General features: G+C 40.4%; 1 protein-coding gene across 8 annotated transcripts in view; it reads right to left on the reverse strand.

Moving 5' to 3' along the window:
- Nucleotides 1-23,788, reverse strand: part of syne2a (spectrin repeat containing, nuclear envelope 2a) — a 64,458-nt gene that overhangs the window by 25,595 nt on the left and 15,075 nt on the right. For 3 of the 8 annotated variants that reach the window (XM_085133548.1, XM_085133546.1, XM_085133541.1), the window contains exons 15-45: nt 23,072-23,254; nt 22,791-22,928; nt 21,962-22,147; nt 21,614-21,736; nt 20,527-20,709; nt 20,172-20,273; nt 19,371-19,472; nt 17,721-17,771; nt 17,145-17,552; nt 15,030-15,118; nt 14,799-14,943; nt 14,237-14,323; nt 13,580-13,735; nt 12,354-12,554; nt 11,711-11,827; nt 11,239-11,421; nt 10,837-11,007; nt 10,556-10,693; nt 8,836-9,035; nt 7,702-7,834; nt 7,038-7,220; nt 6,392-6,541; nt 5,757-5,927; nt 5,256-5,411; nt 5,007-5,162; nt 4,285-4,455; nt 3,795-3,928; nt 3,439-3,634; nt 631-813; nt 378-491; nt 136-284 (exon numbers count right to left, since the gene is read on the reverse strand). In XM_085133548.1, coding sequence (XP_084989674.1) covers nt 136-284; nt 378-491; nt 631-813; nt 3,439-3,634; nt 3,795-3,928; nt 4,285-4,455; nt 5,007-5,162; nt 5,256-5,411; nt 5,757-5,927; nt 6,392-6,541; nt 7,038-7,220; nt 7,702-7,834; nt 8,836-9,035; nt 10,556-10,693; nt 10,837-11,007; nt 11,239-11,421; nt 11,711-11,827; nt 12,354-12,554; nt 13,580-13,735; nt 14,237-14,323; nt 14,799-14,943; nt 15,030-15,118; nt 17,145-17,552; nt 17,721-17,771; nt 19,371-19,472; nt 20,172-20,273; nt 20,527-20,709; nt 21,614-21,736; nt 21,962-22,147; nt 22,791-22,928; nt 23,072-23,254 — 4,859 coding nt within the window. The remainder of the gene's footprint in view (nt 1-135; nt 285-377; nt 492-630; nt 814-3,438; nt 3,635-3,794; nt 3,929-4,284; nt 4,456-5,006; nt 5,163-5,255; nt 5,412-5,756; nt 5,928-6,391; nt 6,542-7,037; nt 7,221-7,701; nt 7,835-8,835; nt 9,036-10,555; nt 10,694-10,836; nt 11,008-11,238; nt 11,422-11,710; nt 11,828-12,353; nt 12,555-13,579; nt 13,736-14,236; nt 14,324-14,798; nt 14,944-15,029; nt 15,119-17,144; nt 17,553-17,720; nt 17,772-19,370; nt 19,473-20,171; nt 20,274-20,526; nt 20,710-21,613; nt 21,737-21,961; nt 22,148-22,790; nt 22,929-23,071; nt 23,255-23,788) is intronic. The other 5 variants (XM_085133545.1, XM_085133549.1, XM_085133543.1 and 2 more) reach the window with 4 other exon arrangements.

A 23,788-nucleotide genomic window follows, 5' to 3' on the forward strand; every position in this document is an offset into this window, starting at 1 on the left:
ATACTTTCTGTTTATGATGATTGTACACTGCTATGTGATACATAAATATCTGAAATTGCCTGAAAAACTGTTAAATGTGCAGACAGCTACACATAGATTACTATCTTTGCTTTCTCGTGACTTGAACTTCCTCACCTGTCTGATGAACGAGTCATGACTTCGACCCACTCCCTGATAAGTATGTACAATCTCTCTGACTCCTGTTTGTTAAGGTTCACGTGGCCGCTCATGTCTCTGATATCCAGCAATGATGGAAACAGACCACAGAGCTCCTGGAGTACCTGCTGCAAACCCAGGAAATATTTGAAACAACTGTAGTTTAAGAGCATTTGTTAATAAAGTGTACAGGGATGTAGACAATAGTGAGTCCGACGAACCTTTACAGAGTCTGTGTTATCTTTGCAGGCCTTCAGATTTTGCTGTAAGTCCTGTATCTGCTTTTTGAGCACCTCCAGTTGGGCGTGAAATAGTTTACGTTGCTCTAAATCCTCCTGCACATTCAAAGAAATGTAACTGAGTATATATACCAGTTTGAGAAAGTGTCCTTCTGCACTCAGTGTGACGATAATAAATTCTCATACAGTGGGAAAGAAAACTGCACAGGCAAATATTTCACATAACTTCCCTCACCTCAACACTCCTCTTTTTCCCTGCAATTGCCTTGTTTAGCAACAGGATGCCACGCGACAGCAGTCTGGTTTCTGATTCTATTAAATTTGCAGGTAGTGGTTCTAGCCGACCAATAAGAGGCTTGGATGCTGCTAAGACATCTCCCATGATGCTTTGCAGCTCTTCAGTGGCACCCTGCAACTTCTGGATAAAAGAACAAAAAACAAAACACAAAATTCTGATTTTTCATATTCATATTCAATTCAATTCAATTCAATTTTATTTATATAGCGCCAAATCACAACAAATGTTGCCTCAAGGCGCTTCATAGATACAGAGAAAAGCCCAACAATCATATGACCCCCTATGAGCAAGCACTTTGGCGACAGTGGGAAGGAAAAACTCCCTTTTAACAGGAAGAAACCTCCGGCAGAACCAGGCTCAGGGAGGGGCGGCCATCTGCTGCGACCGGTTGGGGTGAGAGAAGGAAGACAGGATAAAAGACATGCTGTGGAAGAGAGACAGAGATTAATAACAGATACGATTCAATACAGAGAGGTCTGTTAACACATAGTGAGTGAGAAAGGTGACTGGAAAGGAAAAACTCAATGCATCATGGGAATCCCCCGGCAGCCTACATCTATTGCAGCATAACTAAGGGAGGATTCAGGGTCACCTGGTCCAGCCCTAACTATATACTTTAGCAAAAAGGAAAGTTTTAAGCCTAATCTTAAAAGTAGAGATAGTGTCTGTCTCCCGAATCCAAACTGGAAGCTGGTTCCACAGAAGAGGGGCCTGAAAACTGAAGGCTCTCCCTCCCATTCTACTTTTAAATACTCTAGGAACAACAAGTAGGCCTGCAGAGCGGGAGCGAAGTGCTCTAATAGGGTAATATGGTACTACAAGGTCATTAAGATAAGATGGGGCCTGATTATTTAAGACCTTGTATGTGAGGAGCAGGATTTTGAATTCAATTCTGGATTTAACAGGAAGCCAATGAAGGGAAGCCAAAACAGGAGAAATATGCTCTCTCTTTCTAGTCCCTGTCAGTACTCTTGCTGCAGCATTTTGGATTAACTGAAGGCTTTTCATTGAGTTTTTTGGACATCCTGATAATAATGAATTGCAGTAGTCCAGCCTGGAAGTAATAAATGCATGAACTAGTTTTTCAGCGTCACTCTGAGACAGGATATTTCTAATTTTAGAGATGTTGCGCATATGGAAGAACGCAGTCTTACATATTTGTTTAATATGTGCGTTGAAGGACATATCCTGGTCAAAAATGACTCCAAGGTTCCTCACAGTGTTACTGGAGGCCAAGGTAATGCCATCCAGAGTAAGAATCTGGTTAGATACCATATTTCTAAGCTTTTCAGCGCCGAGTACAATGACCTCAGTTTTATCTGAGTTAAGAAGCAGAAAGTTAGTGGCCATCCAAGTCTTTATGTCTTTAAGACATTCCTGCAGTTTAACTAATTGGTGTGTGTTATCTGGCTTCATGGACAGATAGAGCTGGGTGTCATCTGCATAGCAGTGAAAATGTATGCTATGTCTTCTGATGATGCTGCCTAGGGGAAGCATGTATAATGTAAACAGAATTGGTCCTAGCACTGAACCCTGTGGAACTCCTTAATTAACCTCAGTGTGTGAAGAGGACTCTCCATTTACATGCACAAATTGGAGTCTATTAGATAGATATGATACAAACCACTGCAGTGCAATACCTGTAATACCTACAGCATGTTCTAATCGCTCTAATAGGATATTATGGTCAACAGTATCGAATGCTGCACTAAGGTCAAGAAGGACAAGCACAGAGATGAGTCCACTGTCAGAGGCCATAAGAAGATCATTTGTAACCTTCACTAAAGCTGTTTCTGTGCTGTGATGAACTCTGAAACCTGACTGAAACTCTTCAAATAAACCATTCCTCTGCAGATGATCTGTTAGCAGTTTGACAACTACTCTTTCAAGGATTTTTGATATGAAGTAGTGTCCATGTAGTGTGTTTAATTTTAAGCAGCAGCTTTAACAGAAAAACTTTTTAACCTTTCAAATTGTTTTCATCTAATTTATTTGAGGATTTAAAAATAAATAAATAAATAAAGCAGAAGATCAGAGCTTCTTTTTCTGACAAAAAACACTTTTCTGTGTATTTTGAAGAAAAAAAAACCCAATATTAATAGCACCGCAAAAGCTTTTTGTTAAAAAGAAAAAGAAAAAGAAAGAATTTCCAAATTAAACACGTAATACTGCATCAGAATTATGCACGAAGAGGAGACATCAGATGTATGAAAACTGAACAGACCACCTTGGATATTTCTGCCAGTAAATGCATGCTGCCTGTTCAGTTCCAAGAATAGAGGATCAGTCATTGAGAAAAACATTTAATTAAATTGTGAATGTAACTCGTGTACTCCCTGAACCAATGCCAGGTACAGGATGAGTCAAAGGGGGAATTTGATGACTCTAAATACTGAGAATGGCAGATATGAAAAATAAGATCTATTAAATCCTAATAAGCTTATTTGCTTGCTCAAGATAACCTTTAATAAACCCAGAAATAGTTTCATTTCAACCACTTAAATTTATTCATGCTTTCAGATATTTGATCTACTCAGTCTTAAGCTACTTTAAAACCTTATGAAACAAATCCAATAACTTGAATTTTTTTATTATTATGACATAAATCACATTGTGGATAACACAGTGGGTTTACTCCCAGAACTTCACACACGCATACTGAAGCATTACATAAGCGTATGAGGCAGCTGATTTCTGCTAACAAGCTGTTCTGTATAGACAGTCTAGTAACAGCCCTAAACTCACCTTTACTGAGCCATCTATGGCTTGAGTGTTGTGTCCAGCTGAAAGTGATGACCTTGATAGCTCCTCCCACTCATGCTGCAGGTGTTTCTGCTGTGCAGAGCAGCTACAAGAGAGACGAGTGTATTCCTGCCAGACCAAAAGCGTCTCTTCTGTCTTTATGTTTTCCTCCTTTATCTCCTGCACCGTGTTCTGCCACCTGAGAAGGATGCAACGCATGATTACTTTGTAGCTGTATAGCGCTAACATGCACAAAATAAGACCATAGTTGCCTGATTTAGTTGACGATGTGTGCAACTGTAACATGTTTAGTTGTTAATTGAAATATTGCTGCGTGCACTGCAACGCAGGCCTCTGACCGTTTTCGTTCTCCTTCCACTTCATCACGTAGCGCCTGTGCCGCTCCATGATGGAGAGACCCTACAAGACTCTGACACGATTTGTTCACAGCTGCCCATAGTGCTTCTCCTTTTCCAGCCTCCTCCTGGAGTTGCTGTGGGACATAAAACACATTTCTTTTATATTCCTTCTTACTCTAAACTAAAGCTTAGAGACTGAAAAGCACTGACGGCTTGACATCTGTGAGTGCCTACATCTATTCTAAATCTGTCACAGCTAGAATGAGGGGCTTTTAACTTCATACAGCTACAGCTGGTTGGTCAAAAACATTGTTTTTCTAAACTGTTGCTTTAACACTGGCAAATATATAAGGCTTTCAGGAACTGCCGTGTCAAACTAATTAATATGATAAATTGTAGAATGAATAACAACATGTGATTATTTTTTTTTGTAGCTTTAAAGTCTTTGTATGCACACAGTTGGATATAAAGGTTCACCAACAAGGCTTACCAGGAGGAAGTCCACGTATCCCTCTGCCTGCTTCAGCAAGAAGAGAGGAGCTTGTTGATGCTGAAAGGCACAGCGCACCCTGGTGGTGTGCAGAGTCACATCCCTCAGATCTCTGTGGAAACAACTCCACTTTTCCACAACCTGTTGAAGCGCAGGTCTCAGAGCTTTCATCTAGAAAGGCCGCCAGAAACAAGACCATTTATAAAGATCATTTATACTGTAGCTCAGTTCATCTGACATTTGGAATGATTTTTAAAAAAAAAAAAAAAACTCCATGCATTCTGTGCAGTTATTGAGCAACTTGTAAGATATATGACTGCGCTAAGCACCATGTTTGGCATATGGCGCTGATCAGGGTGAGTTTATCAGAACTTTGTTTGCTACATCTGGAAAAAGGGACAGAAAAAAGAATAAACCAAATAAAAGAGTGGAAGGACATAAAACCAAAACAATAAACTTGAAAACACTTTGCAGAGGGAAAATGCAAAACTGAGTGATGAGTCACTGTGGGTCTATCGTGTGATGTGGGTCTATCGCGATAAGTGACCCCTTTGTGTATGGAAGTGTTACTCAAGCATAAAGCAATAACTTTACATGTTGTCCAAGGTGTTTCAGGCCAAAATACTTCTCATCATCTGCTCAGGACAGGATTTACAGCTTATAAAGCTTGTGTTTTAATATGCTGTAATCTAGCACTGAATTATAGTAAGACTGACTTTTACCTCTTGACTGAGATCCCGGCAAGCATGACTGACGCCCTCTGCCTCATTAGAAAAGGCAACATCACATGGGCGCTCCTGTTCCCTTTTATCGTACACTTGTGTGGTTTTTAACTCTTGTAGAGCTGCAGCCACTTCCTTCACTCTACCCTCAAGAGCCTGAAAAAAAAACCCCACATTCTCAGATCAGACCAGAGTGGAGGGGATGATACTCTACAAAAGGCCCTCATCTCTTTGCTCCTGTTACTTTACCTCCCACTCCAGCAGAGCCTTATGAGCCAGAGTTTGGCTGGTGGGCTGTTTCCACTGATTCAGCTGCTTCTTCTGCTGCTCTATCCGGCCGTGGAGACACTGTAAACGCCTCTCCCTTTCTGCACAAGTGCGATGGATCTGCTCAGCGCCACAAATCTGATGAGAAAAATACAAACCGTGGATGAATCATAACAAGCATAAAAGTCATGAAAAGTTATATCTTTATAGCCGAGTTGGTGTTAAAAATGTATTTTCTTGTTCCTGTTGCTGTAAAGTAAAATAGATTTATGGCCTCTTTGGGGTTCCAGTGCCGATATAAATCACTGATGCAGCACACTATGAACTCATGCACATATTTTTTACATAATAGCCTTTTATCAGTGTCCAACTTGAAAAATCTGTTTGCATCAATACAAATATGACAGATGGATAAGCATAGAGGTTACAGTTGCATCAGATTAGTGGTAATCTGCCTGTTTTATTAGTTGCTGAGATAGAGACCTGACTCTCTAGCTCTCTCTGAAAGTGCAGCCACTGCAGCCTGGAGGCACCGAGTTCCTCTGCGAACGTTGTACGCTCAGAGAGGACTGCCTGGATGTCTGCCATTTGAGGCCTGGGCTGACACAGGAAATGAAGGAGGAGCTGCCCATTGGTCATAGCAGCTTTGAATGCCTAAAAAACAACATAAAAAATGAATAAAACTATGCAAACCGAACCGAAAACCATGCTAGATTCTCCCCTGCTTGAATAGACCAACAAATCTGATTTAATGTAGATGCCTCTGTTATGCCACTTTTTTTAACTTACATTTTTCATACCTTTCAGTCTTTGAAGAATTAAATCAGTACTGTTTTAGTGGTTTAAATTATAGTGCTTTTACTGCAGGCTGTGATTCATAGATGTCACTGACATAACAGCAGAAAAAATAAGAGCCATATGGAGGAGAGAAAAGTGAAATGCACCCTTTCAAGGAAAAAGCAACGTATAAATTTCAGATGCTTGCTTGTTGATTGTCAAGCAAATTGATGATGGGTTGCCTCAATTCAAAGTAAAGACTGGCACTGAAATAACCTTTCAAATATAACCAATTGAAATAGATGCAGAGGAAAAAGTGAAAACAGAGGCGGTTTAAGTACCTGGAAATTCTGCAGGATTTCAGTGACCTGAGCTGCACTGCTGGCCTTGAGGACTTTTTCTTTCTCCTGGTTCATGCAGCTCTTCATCTGTTTGAGCCAGTCCTCCAGATCAGAGAGAAGCTCCATCGATGGCTGAGCTGCCAGGAGACACTAAAAGGGGAAAAGATAATAAAGAAAGCAGGGAGGTTAACTTTACATGACATATATTCCTAACTTTAGTTAGTGTTTTAGATTACTTCATATGATTTATCTAACAATGTAATTATATTTTTAAACATCTGCTCCATTACTATCTGACCTTTGTGCACATCTGCATTATTAAATCTTTTTTATCTTCTCTGTGATTTTTAAACATCAGAATGATTATAAAGCCAAATATCTGGTTCCACTCTCAGGTGATAAATGCTCAGGAGAAATTGAATCATGGCTGTCTTCTAGATTCATGGTCCTCCCTATCCTCGCTCACCCTCATATAGATTTCAACAGGGTTTAAGGTTGCACTCCCCTAACTGGAGAGGAGTTTTCAGGGCCCAATTATTTTTGAAAACCAACAGTACTTCAATAAATTTGAAACTGGGCCGCTATAGAAACCACTAGAAAGGGGCTATTCATCTAACAGTTAGGGTCTTTTGAAAACATTCTGCACCTGTTGCAGCTGGTCTTGGGTTTTTGACATGTCAGAGGTCAGCTGGTTCCAGCTGTTCTCCAGTTGGGTAAGCTGAGTTCTCAGTCCAGGGCAGTCAGCCTCCCTCAGCTGGAGGAGCTGAGCAGCATCCTTGGATGCCGACGTCTTCAGTACAGACATACGTTCCACTTCCATGGAGAAGTCCTGGGGACATGTTGAGATTAACTAATATTAGAAAACAGATCAATATTGTCCAGCAGCCAGTTTAGACCCATATGTCCATCCATTACAAATTTGTCTTAATTTATTTGGACTTTTTGTAGGTGGTGTTTGCCCTTTCTAACTAAAGATGGGGACAGGATTAAATATTCTGTCATATAAGGAAGCAAATTTTTATTAATTTCTTCATGATCATGTCATAGAATGCAATAAAGGGTTAGGGTTATGGTATCTGCTTATATCAACCTTGTATACCAAAGATTGTAGCGTTGTGTAACATTTTACAAGTGCTTGAAAAAGACTTAAACCACAGGAACGATGAGTAATCATTTCATTAAAAAGCAAACTAGTAAGAAAAAGATAGATGTTAGGATGTTAGGGGCAGACTGCAGCGATTCTTTGACTGGGCTGTTATTAATCTTCTTTAGGTCAAAGGCTATTTGATGAGAACACAGAAAAGCCTTACCAGCAGCTTGATGAGATTGCTTTGAACACACTCCTGACTCAGGTCAGAGAGATTTACCAGACCTGACAAAGTCTTCAGGTGTTTGTTGGCACCAGCCAGCCATTCACTGACCAAGTCAAAGTTGGTGTGGAATCTGAGGGGAGGATGGAAAAGCACATAGCTCAACCAGTGGGGCAGAACATAACTGTACCTTCATACAGAGTGAGGTAAGGACTTGGGCTTGGGTCCACTAGTGATAAATAGGACTTGTAAATGAGTGGGGTTTTTTTCTGATGTCTGGACTGTAGAATACATTTAATATAAGGAACTTTCTGTGCAACAGATTGTTGAATTATTGCTGTAGAAACTCATGTAGTAATTCTTTGCTTATGTCTGTTTTTCATTTGGCACGTTTTGTGTGGTCCGTGCTTCACTTTTTACTGACTAAGATTCCAGGCAACATTTCTGAGCATAATTAAAAAAAACCTAACAACATGAATCCACAAAATGTTCTATTCAGTCTGTGTAAAGAACATAAGTCACTCAGATATTCCTCTTTTCAGAGTTTCACACCCTGCATGGATTTCAGGATGCTCCGATAAAGGTTGCTACAAAGTTATTTGTTTATATATTCCAGATTATTTTTGGCAGGTTGCTAGTTAAAGTGCTGTTAATATTCTTATTAAAAATCGCCATGGCAACTTTTGTGAATCCACTGACAAACATTTGACTAACAGTAATTAGTGGTTAACTTCACAATCAAATGATGGAACAATGAATCACTGTGGAAAGACCAAAGAAACATACACAATACCTATACTCTAAACATTTTACATAAGGCCATCAGGTTATACCAGGCTTCATTGTACTTTAGCTTACACACAAATCAATAGAAGACTAAAAACAGCTGGTTGTGAGGCACTTTTTCACATAGTAAAACTGAAAGGTTGTGAAAGAACATCTTGTTAGGGAGGTCTAAGTTCTTTTTAACAACCTTTTAAAAAAGCTCATGCTGGATACAAAGAGACTTTTGGCAGGTATTTGAACAAAGAACAAATGAGGGGGAAAAAAAATCAGTAACATTTTTCATTCTGTGCAGGCAACAGTTTAAACTTTAGCCAGTAGATAATAAAGATCCCAGTGAGCCTGGATCACCTGTTTTGGGTGTCCTGGATGTCTCTGCAGCACTGAATCTCTTTCTCTGTTTGCCTGTAGGCATTCCACCATCGCAGCTCCAGAGCGCCGCCTGCCTGATGGGTTGATGCAGCAAGCAGGGGCTCTGCCTCCAGCACCTTACCCTGATCCAGAATCGCTCCTAAAGTGGCTTTGTTGTCATCCAGCTGGACCAGTGTTTGCTAAGTGACAAGGAGACTTATCAGTGCTTATGCTTAGAATATCTGGAAACTCGATCTAATGCTCAAAGAGACACTTTAAAAGTCTGACGTGCAAAAATGATATGTGAAAAGGTGGAGGACAGAAAATCAACAAGTTAATAGCAGATGCAAAAAAAAAACAAAAACAAAAGGGGGGAAAGGAAAAACTTAGAAGAATGCAGGAAAGAAAATCATCCCTCATTCTCAGTGCCAATAAAGCAAAATACCACCTAAGCCTTCACTATGGTTGCAGCTCTCTTTATTTCACAGTTCACTCTTTATTACTGTCACTGTTAGCTTCTATTTTCCCATTTTCCCACCAGTATTTTAGCACCATTTATCCAAAATTGACTCAAGTACCTTGGCTCCTCACTCTGTGTCACATACACACATTACTCATTACGATGTGACTGAGATGAAGAAAAACGCTCTCACAAATCCTAAGGAAGCTCATTATTCTGTTTCTGTTTAATTTATTTGGGGATGTATTTTCATCACAGTGATTTCGAGTCATGATGTACAGAGGCAGCTGATGGTACAAAACTATCACTTTAGTCATTAGTCTGTGGTGAAATGTGCAGTACTAACTGAGATATAAAATCCTAAATAGATCGATGGTTGCTGTCAGCTATTAGTTTAAATTAATTCTGAGTGTAAACTGGAGAGTCCTGTCCTACTGCTGCCTATTCATGAAACAATACAACTTGACATAATGTTCAACTAAGATGAGATAAGATAAGAAGTACTTTATTTATCCCGAGTGAAATTCTTTTGTCATACACATGCTCAATGCAGCAAGAGAGACAGAGGAGCAGAGGATTAAGATATACAATATGTACAATAGAATACAAGTATATAGTAATATACAGTAGGATAGTGCAAAATATAATATCAAATAACTGTAACAAGTAACAATATAACTATATCCTGAAAAATAAATAGCTTAGCTATCAGTGCAGGTGATTCTGAAAGTGACATAGTATTGTGCAAATGAATAAAAGAGTAGCAGCATATGATGGGGAGATGAAACAAACATTCAATGAAAAACTGTTGGGTGATATTGTACGGTCTGAATGGGAACAGAATAGCTTTGTTATAAATCCTCGGGAAAATCACCTACAGAGCGAGGAAGAGTTGTACAATCTTTTGTACTAACCATCTAACCAACTAACCATCTTTGTACTTTATTGAGGGACTTTCTGGAAAATACAGGAGACTAGAGCCCAGGATTCTTATTAAAACAAGCACTTTCTTCTCTTTCTGTCTTTAAAACATTATAAAAAAAGAAACCTTTTATGTTAATATGAACTGATTTTTGTACGAATAATGAAAATAAACCTATCACACTAAAATGAGAAAACTAGCTCCTATTGACAAACTTGAGAGGACCTGTGTTTAAATCGTGTTTAACAGATTAAGCTAAGGAGAAAGAAAAAAAAGTAACAAAACAACTCTGACTTAGAGAAGTGAGAACAAATTATGTGAAGTGTGACAGGATGTACCTGGCAGGCATCTAGTCTGTGCTGCACTAACTCCTCCTCATCATCATCTCCCTCTGGCTCCCATCTGCTGATGAAGGCTTCAGACTCATCCAGCACTCTCCCCAATCGACCACAATTATCCTCCCAACGGGTCCACTCCTAGAGCAGAGCCAAATACAAATCCAAACCCCTACTTTGAAATTGAATCTATGAATGCATGTTTTTCCAGGAAAAATGAAACAAAAGTGCACATTTGTGAATGTATAAATTCATATGGCCTTCAGCAAATATGGGCTACAAACCCGAAGTCTCCTTTGAGAAGCCACTTCCTGTTCCAGAGCCTGTTGCTGCAGTGATTTGGCCCTGGCTTCCAGGTGTAACCGTTCATTCTCTTGACACTTGAGTGCTTCTGGCTCAAGTTGGGATAGATACTGAACAAAAGCCATCTGGGACCTGAGGACCTGCAGAAGCTTCTATATCACCAAGAGACGAGCAAAGCAATGATCAATTAAATAAATGTGGCAACCAACTGGATGTGATTGAGGTCTAAATACTCGGGTGTCTAATGATTAATTAGCGGAGGTTGTGCTTGCAACATGGGGCTCTTTAAAAACCAGGAGTTTGCTTCATACTCTTGAAGTAATGTACCAAACTTAAATCTGCTCTTTGTCTGTGTTTTGAAGAACTTCCTGAAAGTGAGATACCTTGTGTGTGCAGAGGACAGCTTGAAGTTTGCTGCAGCTGTGAACCTGGCTCATCTTTCTCTCTCTTATGCATTCTTCACCCAGTTCCAGGAGGCGAGTTATCCCCTGAAGCAAGGACCTAGAACTGTGTTGCATCTTGGCCTTTTCCCCTGGACTTTCCCTCAGATGTCTGGCCAGCACACACTGCAGAGATACAGATGAGCAGCAGAATTTAAGGAGAATACCACTAACTTTTAAAATACAGATCCTACATCAGTAGCAACTACTAAGGCAGTGAAATGTAATCAGTTAACTATGGCATCCATAAAAACTCAATAAGCACTAATATGTCTGAATAATTGTCAGCAAACTCATCATTTGTCTGATATCATAACAACTGCCTGTAATGGATGCTTTGCTGTTATATTACTAGCATTTTAATTAGGCCTTCTCTAGTATTGTAACACTAGTGCTATTAATCATGCACACATACGCAGCAAAGCTGTGCAGCAGTTACCTCCAAACTGGGACCATCCTTTAGATTTGGAAAGACTTGACTCTGTCCAAGTTCAAACTCATCCAGAAGACACAGCTGATTGGTGGAGATCTCCTATTGAAAGACACAAATAATATGTTTGTGCTTAAGTGTTGGAAGAAGTACTGAGGTTCTTCACCAACTCAAAATGACTGCATCACATACTTTACATGCAAACAGCTTGACGCTCGAAGCTTGCTGTTAGTAATAAATGCTTGGTGTGTAAAATCTAAGCCTGTATGGTGGAAATTAATCAAATTACAAGAATAAAGCACCACAAAATAGAAACTACCCCAAAAACTATATGATGATTATAGTACTTAGAGTAGGAGTGATTTTACTGACATTTAAAAATACTTGAAAATGTTCTGAATATTCAGTTACACTGTTGAGCTTTATAAAGCATGTCAAAGCCCTGCAGTTTTAGTGACACAGTTTCTGCACAACCACAGACATGTAAAACATGTACTATTCACAGAGTCTGTTGTTTCCGAGTGTTACCGTAGAATTTGGGTTTTGCTGCAAGTAAAAATTGCATATTTGATCTAGTCCTGGGAAAGGATGGGAAAGGGTCGACAGTGAGCTCTAATTTATTTCAAACCTTGCAAGGGTCCTTAAGGCCTGGATCTTCAATAAGCTGATTGTGGGAGGAGGTCAAGACCAGCTGGGCTGTATGAAGACAATCCTGAAGGCAGGTCAAACAGCTGTAAGCATCTGGTTCTTCCTTTGAAAGTTGAGGCCTGGTTTCTGACGCTACTTTACTCATCAGTTCAGAGAGGGTCCCCAGCTCAGCTGATATACACTGCACACAAAAACACAAAAAAGGACAATTACGATGTGACTGTGAAGAAAAGAGCTCTGACAAATCCTAAAGAAGCTCATTATTCTGTTTCCGTTTAATTTATTTGGGGATGTATTTTCATCACAGTGATTTCGAGTCATGACACACAGAGGCAGCTGATGCTGAGTCAGCATTCAGGTTTCGTACTTCTGATCAGTTGACTATGGTACACAGCTATCACTTTAGTCATTAGTCTGTGGTGAAATATGTAGCACTAATTGAGATATAAAATCCTAAATAGATCGATGGTTGCTGTCAGCTTTTAGTTTAATTCCAAGTGTAAACTGGAGAGTCCTGTCCTACTGCTGCCTATTCATGAAACAATACAACTCGACATAATGTTCAACTAACCATCTTTGTAGTTTATTGAGGGGCTTTATGGAAATAACAGCCAATAACATAACAGTGATTCAATGCACTTAGCCATGTAGGCCATCAGAAATGGGAAGAATGTGGCATGGTTGTGGTGGCAGACAGGCTGATCTAAAAATTTCAGAAACCGCTAATCTGCTGGGTTTTTCCCACACAACCATCTTTAGGGTTTAAAGAGAACAGTCAAGAAAAAAGAAATATCCAGTGAACAGCACTTCTGTGGATGAAAATGCCTTGTTGATGCAAGACATCAGAGGAGAATCGCTAGACTGCTTTAATAGATAGGAAAGCAACAGTAGCTCACATAACCACTTGTTACAGCCAAGGTATGCAGATTTTGTTGCTGACCATGTCCATCCCTTTATGACTGCAATATACCTATCTATGATGGCAGATACCAGCAGGATGACGTGCCATGCCGCAAAGCTCAAATCATCTCAGACTAGTTTCTTGAACATGACTATGAGTTCGCTGCCCTCAAATGTCACAGTCATTAGCTCTGAATCCATGTCATACATTGTGGATGTGAAGTACGTGTGGAGCAGCTATGTGAGCAGATATGTGAAGAATAAAGGCAGCTCTGATGGCAAAAGGGAAGTAACTGACTCAGTCACCTCGTGCTGCAGCAGCCTCAGCTGAGGTTCATCTTCACCCGTGCCACCACAAGTCAACAGAAGGTCAGTCAAAGAACCGAGGCAGAGGAGGACCTGCTGTATAGCCTCGTAAAACTCCTCTTTCACACCTGGATGAGAACCATCGGTGGAGCTCACCTGGGAAATGTAAAGCACAATCATCAATTTAACTTACCACAGTTTTTTAAAGGTCAGATTCTCTGAATATTTTGGCTCATTCTTCTTAATGTATAAACAGAGTTAGTAGATCTTATATTCTGAGATGAAAAACCGGACAAATTGTGTCTAGCATGTTATCTGATTTGATTTTGACTTGAACGACATGAAAAACTTTAAATACATTTATATGAAAAGAACTGTCCTTAAAAATGGTGTTTTATGATTATAAAGACAAAGCTGCCAGGAAATAGCCCGTCAAGCCTTTTGGTACTTGCTTATTTTGTAGCCCTATTTAAAAAGAAATCCATCTTTGTGCCTTCATGTGCTTGAAGTACTTTTCAGAAATACATCTGATTATTTCATTGAGCCTCAGTCATCCATGTTAGTCAGTTATTTGTGAGAGAGCATACTACCTGTGTATCTAGATCAATATACTTTCAACAGGAACGCACTTAAAAAGTCTTTTTCTATCATACATACTATTTTTCTTAGCATAGTGATGGCCTCCTGTGTGTGCTGAAGAGCTGCACAAGTAGATCCAATTGACCTCGACGCCTCAATTGGAACCTAAACACAAAGAGAAAACTGAACTTAAGGTTTAACAGCAGGTGAAGGAAAAAGACAGAATGCAACAAGGGGGTAACTGAGCAGGGGCAGGAGTTACATCCCCTGCTTCATCCTTTCATATTCAGTAATATCGGATCCATAATTTTGCTTCCAGTAAAACAAAATTGGGTATTTTAGTAGCAGAGGGAACGCTCATAATGATATTCTTTTGCTCGTTGTGGGTCCTTTTTCATCGTGGAAGACAAGCAGCTTCACAGATATGAAAACAAAATGAGCTTCAGCACAGAGGACAGGATGAAAGGATTGGCGAACCTTGTAACCTGGTTGCTCTGGTAACAGATGTAATGGCTATGTTGGTGACATCCACATTTTAGAAATAATTTCACTTCTATCACCTCACACCTCACGTACAGCATGCAGTCTGACTGAATACTACAGATTCAAGCACAGCATGGTTATTTTCCTGTTTTCTTACCTTTTGTCTGTTCTCTGCATCTTCTCTGTTCTGGCTTTGATGGTTCTCCTTAACTTTTTTCAAAGTGGTTATTTTTTCAGAAATCTGGGAATGAAGGTGACTCCACCTTTGGCGCTTGGGGTTAACATTTTCATGTCCAGGCAAACTAGGGACCACAAAAGGTTTATGAGCCTTTGATATGCTGTGTAAAGAGGAGGTCCAAAACTAAAATACTACGACTGGAACTTTTACCTGATTGGCTCAACAGAAAACTGCTGGGATCCTCCCAAAAAACAACTGGTGCTGACTTCAGTTTGCTCCCTCAGTCTATCAAAAACATCCTGTTAAAACAAACAAAAAAAGTTATTCATCTGGTACTTTAAATACTAATTCTGCAAACTTAGTTATCACCTCCCTCCCCTCCAAAAGGGAGAAATTATGTAATCGCCCCCCCCCTTTGTTTGTTTGCCTGTCTATTTGTAAGCAGTCTAGTGTCCACAGTTTGCAAGAGATCCTTTCAAATGTTGTGTGTTGGTCAAGGTCACACCAAATGTAAAAGTAAAAACTTCTTATTATCCACAATTTTTATAGAAAGTCTCGAAACTTCACAACAATGGATCTTGGGGGACATGAGTTAGCGCCCAATGTTAAAGTTGACTTTGAGTTATTACTCCAATTAAGATATATATCCATCCATCTTCATCCGCTTTATCAGAGGCCGGGTCGCGGGGGCAGCAGCCTAAGCAAAGAGGCCCAGACCTCCCTCTCCCCAGCCACCTCCTCCAGCTTATCCGGGGGAACACCAAGGCGTTCCCAGGCCAGCCGAGAGATATAATCTCTCCAGCGTGTCCTGGGTCTGCCGCGGGGCCTCCTCCCGGTGGGACATGCCTGGAACACCTCACCCAGGAGGCGCCCAGGGGGCATCCTTGTCAGATGCCCGAACCACCTCAGCTGGCTCCTTTCGATGTGGAGCAGCAGCAGCTCTACTCTGAGCCCCTCCCGGATGGCCGAACTTCTCACCCTATCTCTAAGGGAGAGGCCAGCCACCCTTCGGAGGAAGCTCATTTCTGCCGCTTGTATCCACGATCTCGTTCTTTCGGTCACTACCCACAGCTCGTGGCCATAGGTGAGGGTAGGGATGTAGATCGACCGGTAAATTGAGAGCTTCGCTTTTACACTCAGCTCCCTCTTCACCACGACGGACCGGTGCAGCGTCTGCATTACTGCAGCTGCAGCCCCAATCCGTCTGTCGATCTCCGGCTCCCTTCTCCCATCACTCGCGAACAAGACCCCGAGATACTTGAACTCCTCCACTTGGGGCAGGAACTCATCCCCAACCCGGAGTGGGCACTCCACCCTTTTCCGGCTGAGAACCATGGCCTCAGATTTGGAGGTGCTGATCCTCATTCCCGCTGCTTCACACTCGGCTGCGAACCGTTCCAGTGCGAGCACCATGGCATAGACTTTCCCAGGGAGGCTGAGGAGTGTGATCCCCCTGTAGTTGGAACACACCCTCCGGTCCCCCTTCTTAAAGATGGGGACCACCACCCCGGTTTGCCAGTCCACGGGTACTGCCCCTGATCTCCACGCAACATTGCAGAGGCGTGTCAACCAGGACAGCCCTACAACGTCCAGAGCCTTCAGGAACTCGGGGCGGACCTCATCAACACCAGGGGCTCTGCCACCAAGGAGTTGTTTAACTACCTCAGTGACCTCGCCCCCAGAAATTGGCGGGTCATTCCCCTCATCTCCAGACTCTGCTTCCTCCTCGGAAGACGTGTCAGTGGGATTAAGGAGGTCCTCAAAGTATTCCTTCCACCGCCTGACAATTTTCTCAGTCGACGTCAGCAGCGCTCCGCCAGCACTATACACAGTGCAGGTAGAGCACCGCTTTCCCCTCCTGAGACGCCTGACGGTTTGCCAGAATCTCTTCAAGGCAGTCCGAAAGTCTTTTTCCACGGCCTCTCCGAACTCCTCCCACACCCGAGTTTTTGCTTCAGCCACTGCCCGGGCCGCATTCCGCTTGGCCTGTCGATACCTGTCGGCTGCCTCCGGAGTCCCACAGGCTAACCAAGCCCGATAGGACTCCTTCTTCAGCCTGGTGGCTACCTTCACCTCTGGTGTCCACCATTTGGTTCGGGGATTACCACCACGGCAGGCACCAACCACCTTGCGGCCGCAGCTCAATGCAGCAGCTTCGGCAATGGAGACGCTGAACATGGTCCATTCGGACTTAATGTCCCCAGTCTCCCTCGACTGGGGACAAGATATATATGTATATTTATTTTTAAATTAAATGTCCATGAAACCATTTACTTAGGCTTAAATAACTTTGATCGACATCTCTTTGAATTTTCAGACAATTACCAGATCTGAATTGGGAGCTGTGAACAGCGACAGCTTCTCCTCCTCTATCAGTTCATCTGATGCTCTTCCAGCAGCAAATGGAGTTATCGGTCTTGAAGGAATCAGCCTTGTATCTTCCGCTCCGGCTGCTGCCTGAGGGGTGTTTGTGCGAGGGTCAGCATCAAAGGCTTCGTGTTTTGGTAAATCATGCTGGTGCACAGCAGCAGCTTTAAGCTGGCCCTCTGCTGCAGGGATGGCTGCAGTGTTTAGTGACTGAGCGGTCACAGATTCAGGAGTAAGTGCTACGTCAAAATCAGCTTTAGCGTCAGGTGTTATTATTCCAGCCTCAGCTTGTTTGGCTTCAAAGTTGATATCTAACTCAGGCTTTTCTGCATATTCAGAAGACCGATGAAGCATACCCTCCAGGTCCTGAAAGATAAATGAAAGATGATACTAGAAATAACTACAACTTATGGTAGGTATATTAAGATTAGTTTAAAAAAATCTTATGAAAATGTTTATAAAAAGAGCATATTATTGAAAGAAAAGGCATTAAATACTCTTAAATATATATCCAATATGAAACTGATTATTTACCTTCATATCCTCCCTTTGCACTTCTGAAGGCTTGAGCGTGTCTTCAGGGTCCTAACATATTGGTTGTATGAATATACAAATGCAAACCAAATCCTTGCACAAACACATATAAATTACTCATGCTATTCTCATCCTGGGTGTGTGTATGAAAGGAAAGGTTTCTGAGGAGCAGCTGCTTCTGACAGCGACAGAGTGGGGTTATCAGCAAACACAAGGACCTTCCTCACACAGCTCATTAACAGCATGCAAAAATCTCCTGGTTTCTTCCACAGCACAGGAAAAAGATAAAGTATTAGTGCTAGAAATTGTGAACAGAATTACATCGAGGGGTCATTCCATGTCAGTTCACCAAATACCTACCACCTGATCATCTCAGATTCACCCGAACAAATTTCAGGGGAAAAAAAAACACTTTTTAATAGGAATTCTGCAAAATTTCAGGTCCCTGCTGTCATTATTTCTTTTGTCAAAATGAAGCAATTCAAAGAGAGATGGTGGGAGTGTTTTCAGATGTTTTTTTAGCATCATATCTGGGGGTCCATCTTAAAATTCTATTATGTAGAAAACTGCTTGAGCTACATCCTTCAATTTATTCAGGCTAAAAGAATCTGGCAGTATGGCTCGCAGGAGTGGAGCTCAGGTTTACACACTGTAGAAGGATGGATGCCTGAAATCACTATTTAGATGAATGATCTCTGACAACAGATGTGGAGACCTGTGGAAACCACAATTTAATATACAAGACATATAATATCCTTTAAAAGAGTCCAAATCAAAGCCAATGTTTTCACAGATACTGATGCATGAATATGAGAAAAGAAACATTAGCATCCATTGTCAGTGTAATATTCCAGTCAATGTTTTTAGAAAGAACATATTTCTCTTTTGTGACGATGTTCTCGCTCAATATGAGTTTTTGTAATACTCATATTTATGTACACCAGGCAAAGACTGTTTGATGTTTTAAGTCAATTTATGTACCCTGACAGCTGAGCAAGAAAAAAGTATCTGCACTGGGTGCCACTGCAATACATTCACTCACTGGCCAGTTAATTAGACACACCACTCCAACAGCTCTTTAACACAAATATCTAATCAGAAACTTAATGAATATGAGCATGTAAATGTGATTAAGATGACCTCAAAGTAGATATCAGAATATGGGAGAAAGTAGCTACACCCTTAATGATCCATATTCATACAGCCTTATAATTGCTTTAAAAAAACTGGACCTAGCTCAAGTAGTTTTCTTATCTTCATCCTTTGAACTATTTTATTTTCAGAGAACTAAGTACAGCAAGGATGTGGATGTTATATAAAAAGAAATTAAGAATCATTATGTAATTTTTTTCTGGAAAATCTTTGATGGTCACTAATTTGATGAGATGATATGATGGATTGACCACAAGGAACAAATAAAGAAGGAATAGTTAGAGTAGAGGAAGCCCAAGACAGTCAGAGTTTCATTCCATAGGACCTAAAATCCTGTGCATTGTTAGAAAATAGTCTTACACGTTCTGCTGCTGTGGGTGTGTTACTTGAAATTCTGTCAGTGAGCTTAAATAATGAATGTAAAATTGTGGAATGAAACCAAAAAGACAGAGGTACCCAGAGACATGCTCTCATGTGATGTAATTACATCTGATTTACCTCTGGAATACTGCTTGTTAGTGTGTCAGAGGATGACGAGTGACAACTCTCGTCATCCATATCCTCCTCTTCCTCTGAGTTAGACACCTCAAAAGCCCCCTGCTTTCAGTGATAAGGGTGGATATATGATCAAATTTGTGATTTAAAGGAAAACTGGAAAAAAAACTGCTTTTCTATCGACTCTCATCACTCTTCTTTATCTAACAGTTAACAAGTTAAAGTTTTTATTAGCAGCAGTCACCATTTCATTCCTCCTGCACTTTCATTCTATTTTTTGAGTTTTATCTGCAATTTTACAAATATAATTTTCTTTTTGGATAAGGTTAGACCTCTTTAATTTAATCTCAAAACACAGTTATACAGCTTTTTAATACCGTAGTACAATAGTGAAATTCCCCCCTAAAACAAAGATTTTCGGACTTCCTTGAGCCTGATGAACAGCTCAGTATAATTATTTTTTTCTCACACAGAATTCTAACAGCAAGGTTCATCTAATCCCAGATAACAGAGTGAAGCAAGTGAATCGGGGATAGTCACTGCACTTGAATGATTCACCGGTTCTACTGGCTTTCTGAGCTCAAAGAACACTTTTAAATTTTGGCAGCAAGAAGAAATCTTGTACGTTGTGATTTGTTTTTCCTCTCCCAAAATAATTTGATCAAAAGCTGCTGAGAACTGCAAGCACAAAATGATTAGAAGAAGTGTGTAATTGGTTTACTTCAATCACGACAGCAAAGAGCAAAGACCACACAAGTGTTATTTGATTTGTTTAGCTGGTTTCATTATTTTGCTAAATGTTACCTGGACTAGATGTGTGTCTAGCTGTTGCATCTGTCCAGGAGTATGAGAGCCTGTTGTGATTGCAAGAATCACACTTGTTTCTTCCTCTTCTCTGATCTTGTTCTAGGTTAGTCAAAGAGACGAGAACATTTAAGAAAGAATGGAAGAGGTGGCAGAGGCTCATAAAAAAACAAATCCACCGTGTTGAAACAAGGATCCAGTTGGCGACAAGAATGAGTGTTGCTTCATACAGTAGTGCAACATTAAAGTATATCAGCAAAGTAAGGACAGCATCATAAGCACCTTTTGTTGGACCATTTTTTTCTTTTATAACAGAACAAAATTTTTTGCCTGCTAGGATTCAGACATGCTGTACCTCGAGCAGAGAGGCTTGTTGCTGTGTGAGATGTTCCAGCTCCTCGAGTGACTGCAGGAGCAGCCTGACTTTGGAGTAGACTTGAAGGCCTTCTTCTGCTCTTTGTGGGATGTTAAGCTCTCCTTTGCATTTTTCTAGATCTTCTAACATCCTCTGCATTGAGCACAAATTATCTTGGATCACCTGAAACACGTGTAAACTGTTAGTTTGACATTTTCCCCCATATATATGAGAGACACAGAGAGAGAGAGATAGCAGATTGGTTTAAGCATTCATCTATGCCACTGCCACTTCTTTACATTTACAAACATTTGTAGCTTAAACTGCTTTATTTTTCACTGTATACATATATACATGTTTCTTGTAAAGGTTGAAAGAAATGCACTGCATTTTATTTGTTTCTAAACTTCTTATTGAGAAATCTTCTGGTTGTCCTATGTGTTTTTAGAACCAGATACTGCAGTAGGTCTAGGTAAGTAGGTTGGTGCCACCCATGTAATTTTGAGCTTGTTTTGAGTTGAGGTTTAGGGTCTTTCCCTCTTTTTTTTTGCCCTTTCTAGGATAATAGCTCAGCTAAGTTTTGGATTTGTCTTTTTGGTGTTTTTTTGGCACAACCTAACTGTCCCTTTCTCCCCCACATTTGTTGTTTGAATTTGGGTTATTTATTTTGTGAGAGCGCTGCCATTAAACCTTTTTCATAACACCTGTACCGAGTTTCCAGAGTTGTTGTGTTATCCCCTCCTGCCCTCGAGGGGACGTAACAGTCTATCTGGTCTAAGTCAAGATCAAAGTGGACAAACTGCTTTTATTAACTGTGCGTCATACAAATGAACCAAGATGGTAAAATCAGACACACCCTTTAAATGAGTTGATCCCGGAACACTGAGCGATGTAAATACAAGTGTTTTAATTACACCGATGTCATCTTTTATGTTTTATTTCATTCAATTTACTCCCTTGTAAATTGCTCTCAGTGCCATTTAGTGTAGTAATAACAGTAATATTACTATTATTATACCGGTACTACTGCGACCACACTAAACTATTTAAAAAATAAATAAATCACTAACTAATTGCATTGATGTACCTGTCTGTTGTGCAGATGTTCTGTCAGGGACATATTGGAGTCGTCCATGGAGGATAAAATCGTTCTGATTTTCAGCACATTTTTCTCCACAGTCTTAAGTTCAGCTTCCATGTCCTCCACCACCTGCAATGAAAATTGTCTTAGACATTTAGCTTTGTATGAAAACTGTTGTATATGCCCACCATTATAACTAATGTTAATGACACTTTCTGCTGTCTGTACTGTAAATGCTTGCAATCTTCAAAAATCCGGCTACAATGCAAGTACAGAAATTCCGCTCAATGTGCCCCAAACTGGAGCACTTGATATCGCTATGAACCCAAAAGTCTGAAGTGTTAACATTCTTACTACAACAGCCTGCAGGAGCTGCTCCAGTGGCCCGAGGATGCTGCCTTGCATTTTGAGGACTTGTTGGTCGTTTTGCTCCAGCCTCTCCTCCTGGGCACTGATGTCACACACCGCAGAGATTTCACCCAGCACCAACCTGAAATCCTGCAGGTTCCCCCTGATCATCTCAGAGTCATCCAGGACCAGCTGTAGATCAGAAATTTAAATCTCATTTAAATTTAACAAGAAACATTTGTTAAAAGGAACCCCTTAGGTTTGTTTTTTTTTAGATCAAAATGTTTATTCTTGGACTCTACTCGGGTAGCTTTGCATGAGTCACAGTCCAAAAATGATCCTTATTTATCCTAAACTTCACCTTGGTACAGTACCTCAGTTTATCCAATGTCAAAGTCAAATTAAAGTTGTTTCCCACACCTTTAACATAATAAACATAGTAGATAGTATAGTTTTCTGATTTACTTTATCTACTTTACTTTTATTTGATTTTAATGTTATGTTGATATTTTATGACTTGTATATGCTGTTTCATTGCCATTGTGAGGCAATTTGTAAAGTTAATTTTGAGACATATAAGAAATATATACTATATTATTATACTATTATACTATTATAGTCCTTATACTACACTATAATATTGTTTGTGACCATGGAATGGCAATGCATTTTAATACAGGTGTTAAATACAGAGGTTTACTGGAGGGCAATTATAAAGATTAAAGGGCAATACAATCTATGGATATATGTAGGAAAAAATGAAACTATAAAGACATGAAGATTACATAAAACAGATATAAACAAAAGAATTAAGTTAGCATGCTTCTTCACTGACCTGCAGGGACTTTGCATGATTGTGGAGGCTTTTTGCTGTTGTGAATGAGCAGGGAGCACTGAGCCATGACTGGGCCTCACCTAACCAGCGGGTGGCGCTGTGTAGAATATCTTCTAACTCCTGAAGACACTTTGGGATCTAACATAAAAGACGATATATGGAAAATGAAGCATTCAGTCAAATGGAGTGGTAAGCTAAAATAAATTAAATATATGTAGCCTACAAATTATTTAGATTTAATATATTTATATTGGTGAGCAGCAATAGTAGTGGCACTAGACCTTGCTGAGAAAGGTTGTACGCTGCTCAACCATCTGTGCTGCATCTTGGTAGAGCTGCTGGGGTTGTGTGAGCTGGTCAATAAGAAGCTGGGCTTGATCCGGCTGCTCTTCTGCAAGATCCTGCACCTCGCTCTCCAGGAGCATCAAGCTGCTGTGCCAGGCATCCAGCTCATCCCACACATGCTGAAGAACAAGACAGCAATGTGGATTAGCATTAGTTCTTAGGAATCTGTAGCTGTTTCATTTGGCTTGAATAAAATTGACAAACAGCTTGTGGAGGTCACTCAAAGGTGGCTGGAAGTTGAAGAAAATCTGACTTTATCTTAGTCAGCTATACAACTTGCAACTTTTCAAATGAGATCTGAAGTTAAATAGTTATTCAAATTATAAAATATACTTTATAAGTAAAGATAAATAATGTGGTGGGAAAATTCTGTAAAAGATCATTTAAAAGGCAAATTAAAAGGAAACTTGGAGAGCTGTGAATTCAAAGTTGAATTTCACAGTGAAAGACTGGTTCATCTGGTTCATCAGGTTCATCGCAACAACAAAACTCCCAAACGCAAACTAAACAACATAGTGTATGCTGTGCAGTACAGTGAGGAGTGCCTGTAACTTTATATAGGAGAAACCAAAACAGCTACTGCACAAATATATGGCACAACACAGAAGAGGCACTTCAAAAAGACAAGACTCACCTCTACAACTACACTTAAT

The sequence above is a fragment of the Neolamprologus multifasciatus genome, chromosome 15 (genome assembly GCF_963576455.1).
Source record: "Neolamprologus multifasciatus chromosome 15, fNeoMul1.2, whole genome shotgun sequence".
Lineage (NCBI taxonomy): Eukaryota > Metazoa > Chordata > Actinopteri > Cichliformes > Cichlidae > Neolamprologus > Neolamprologus multifasciatus.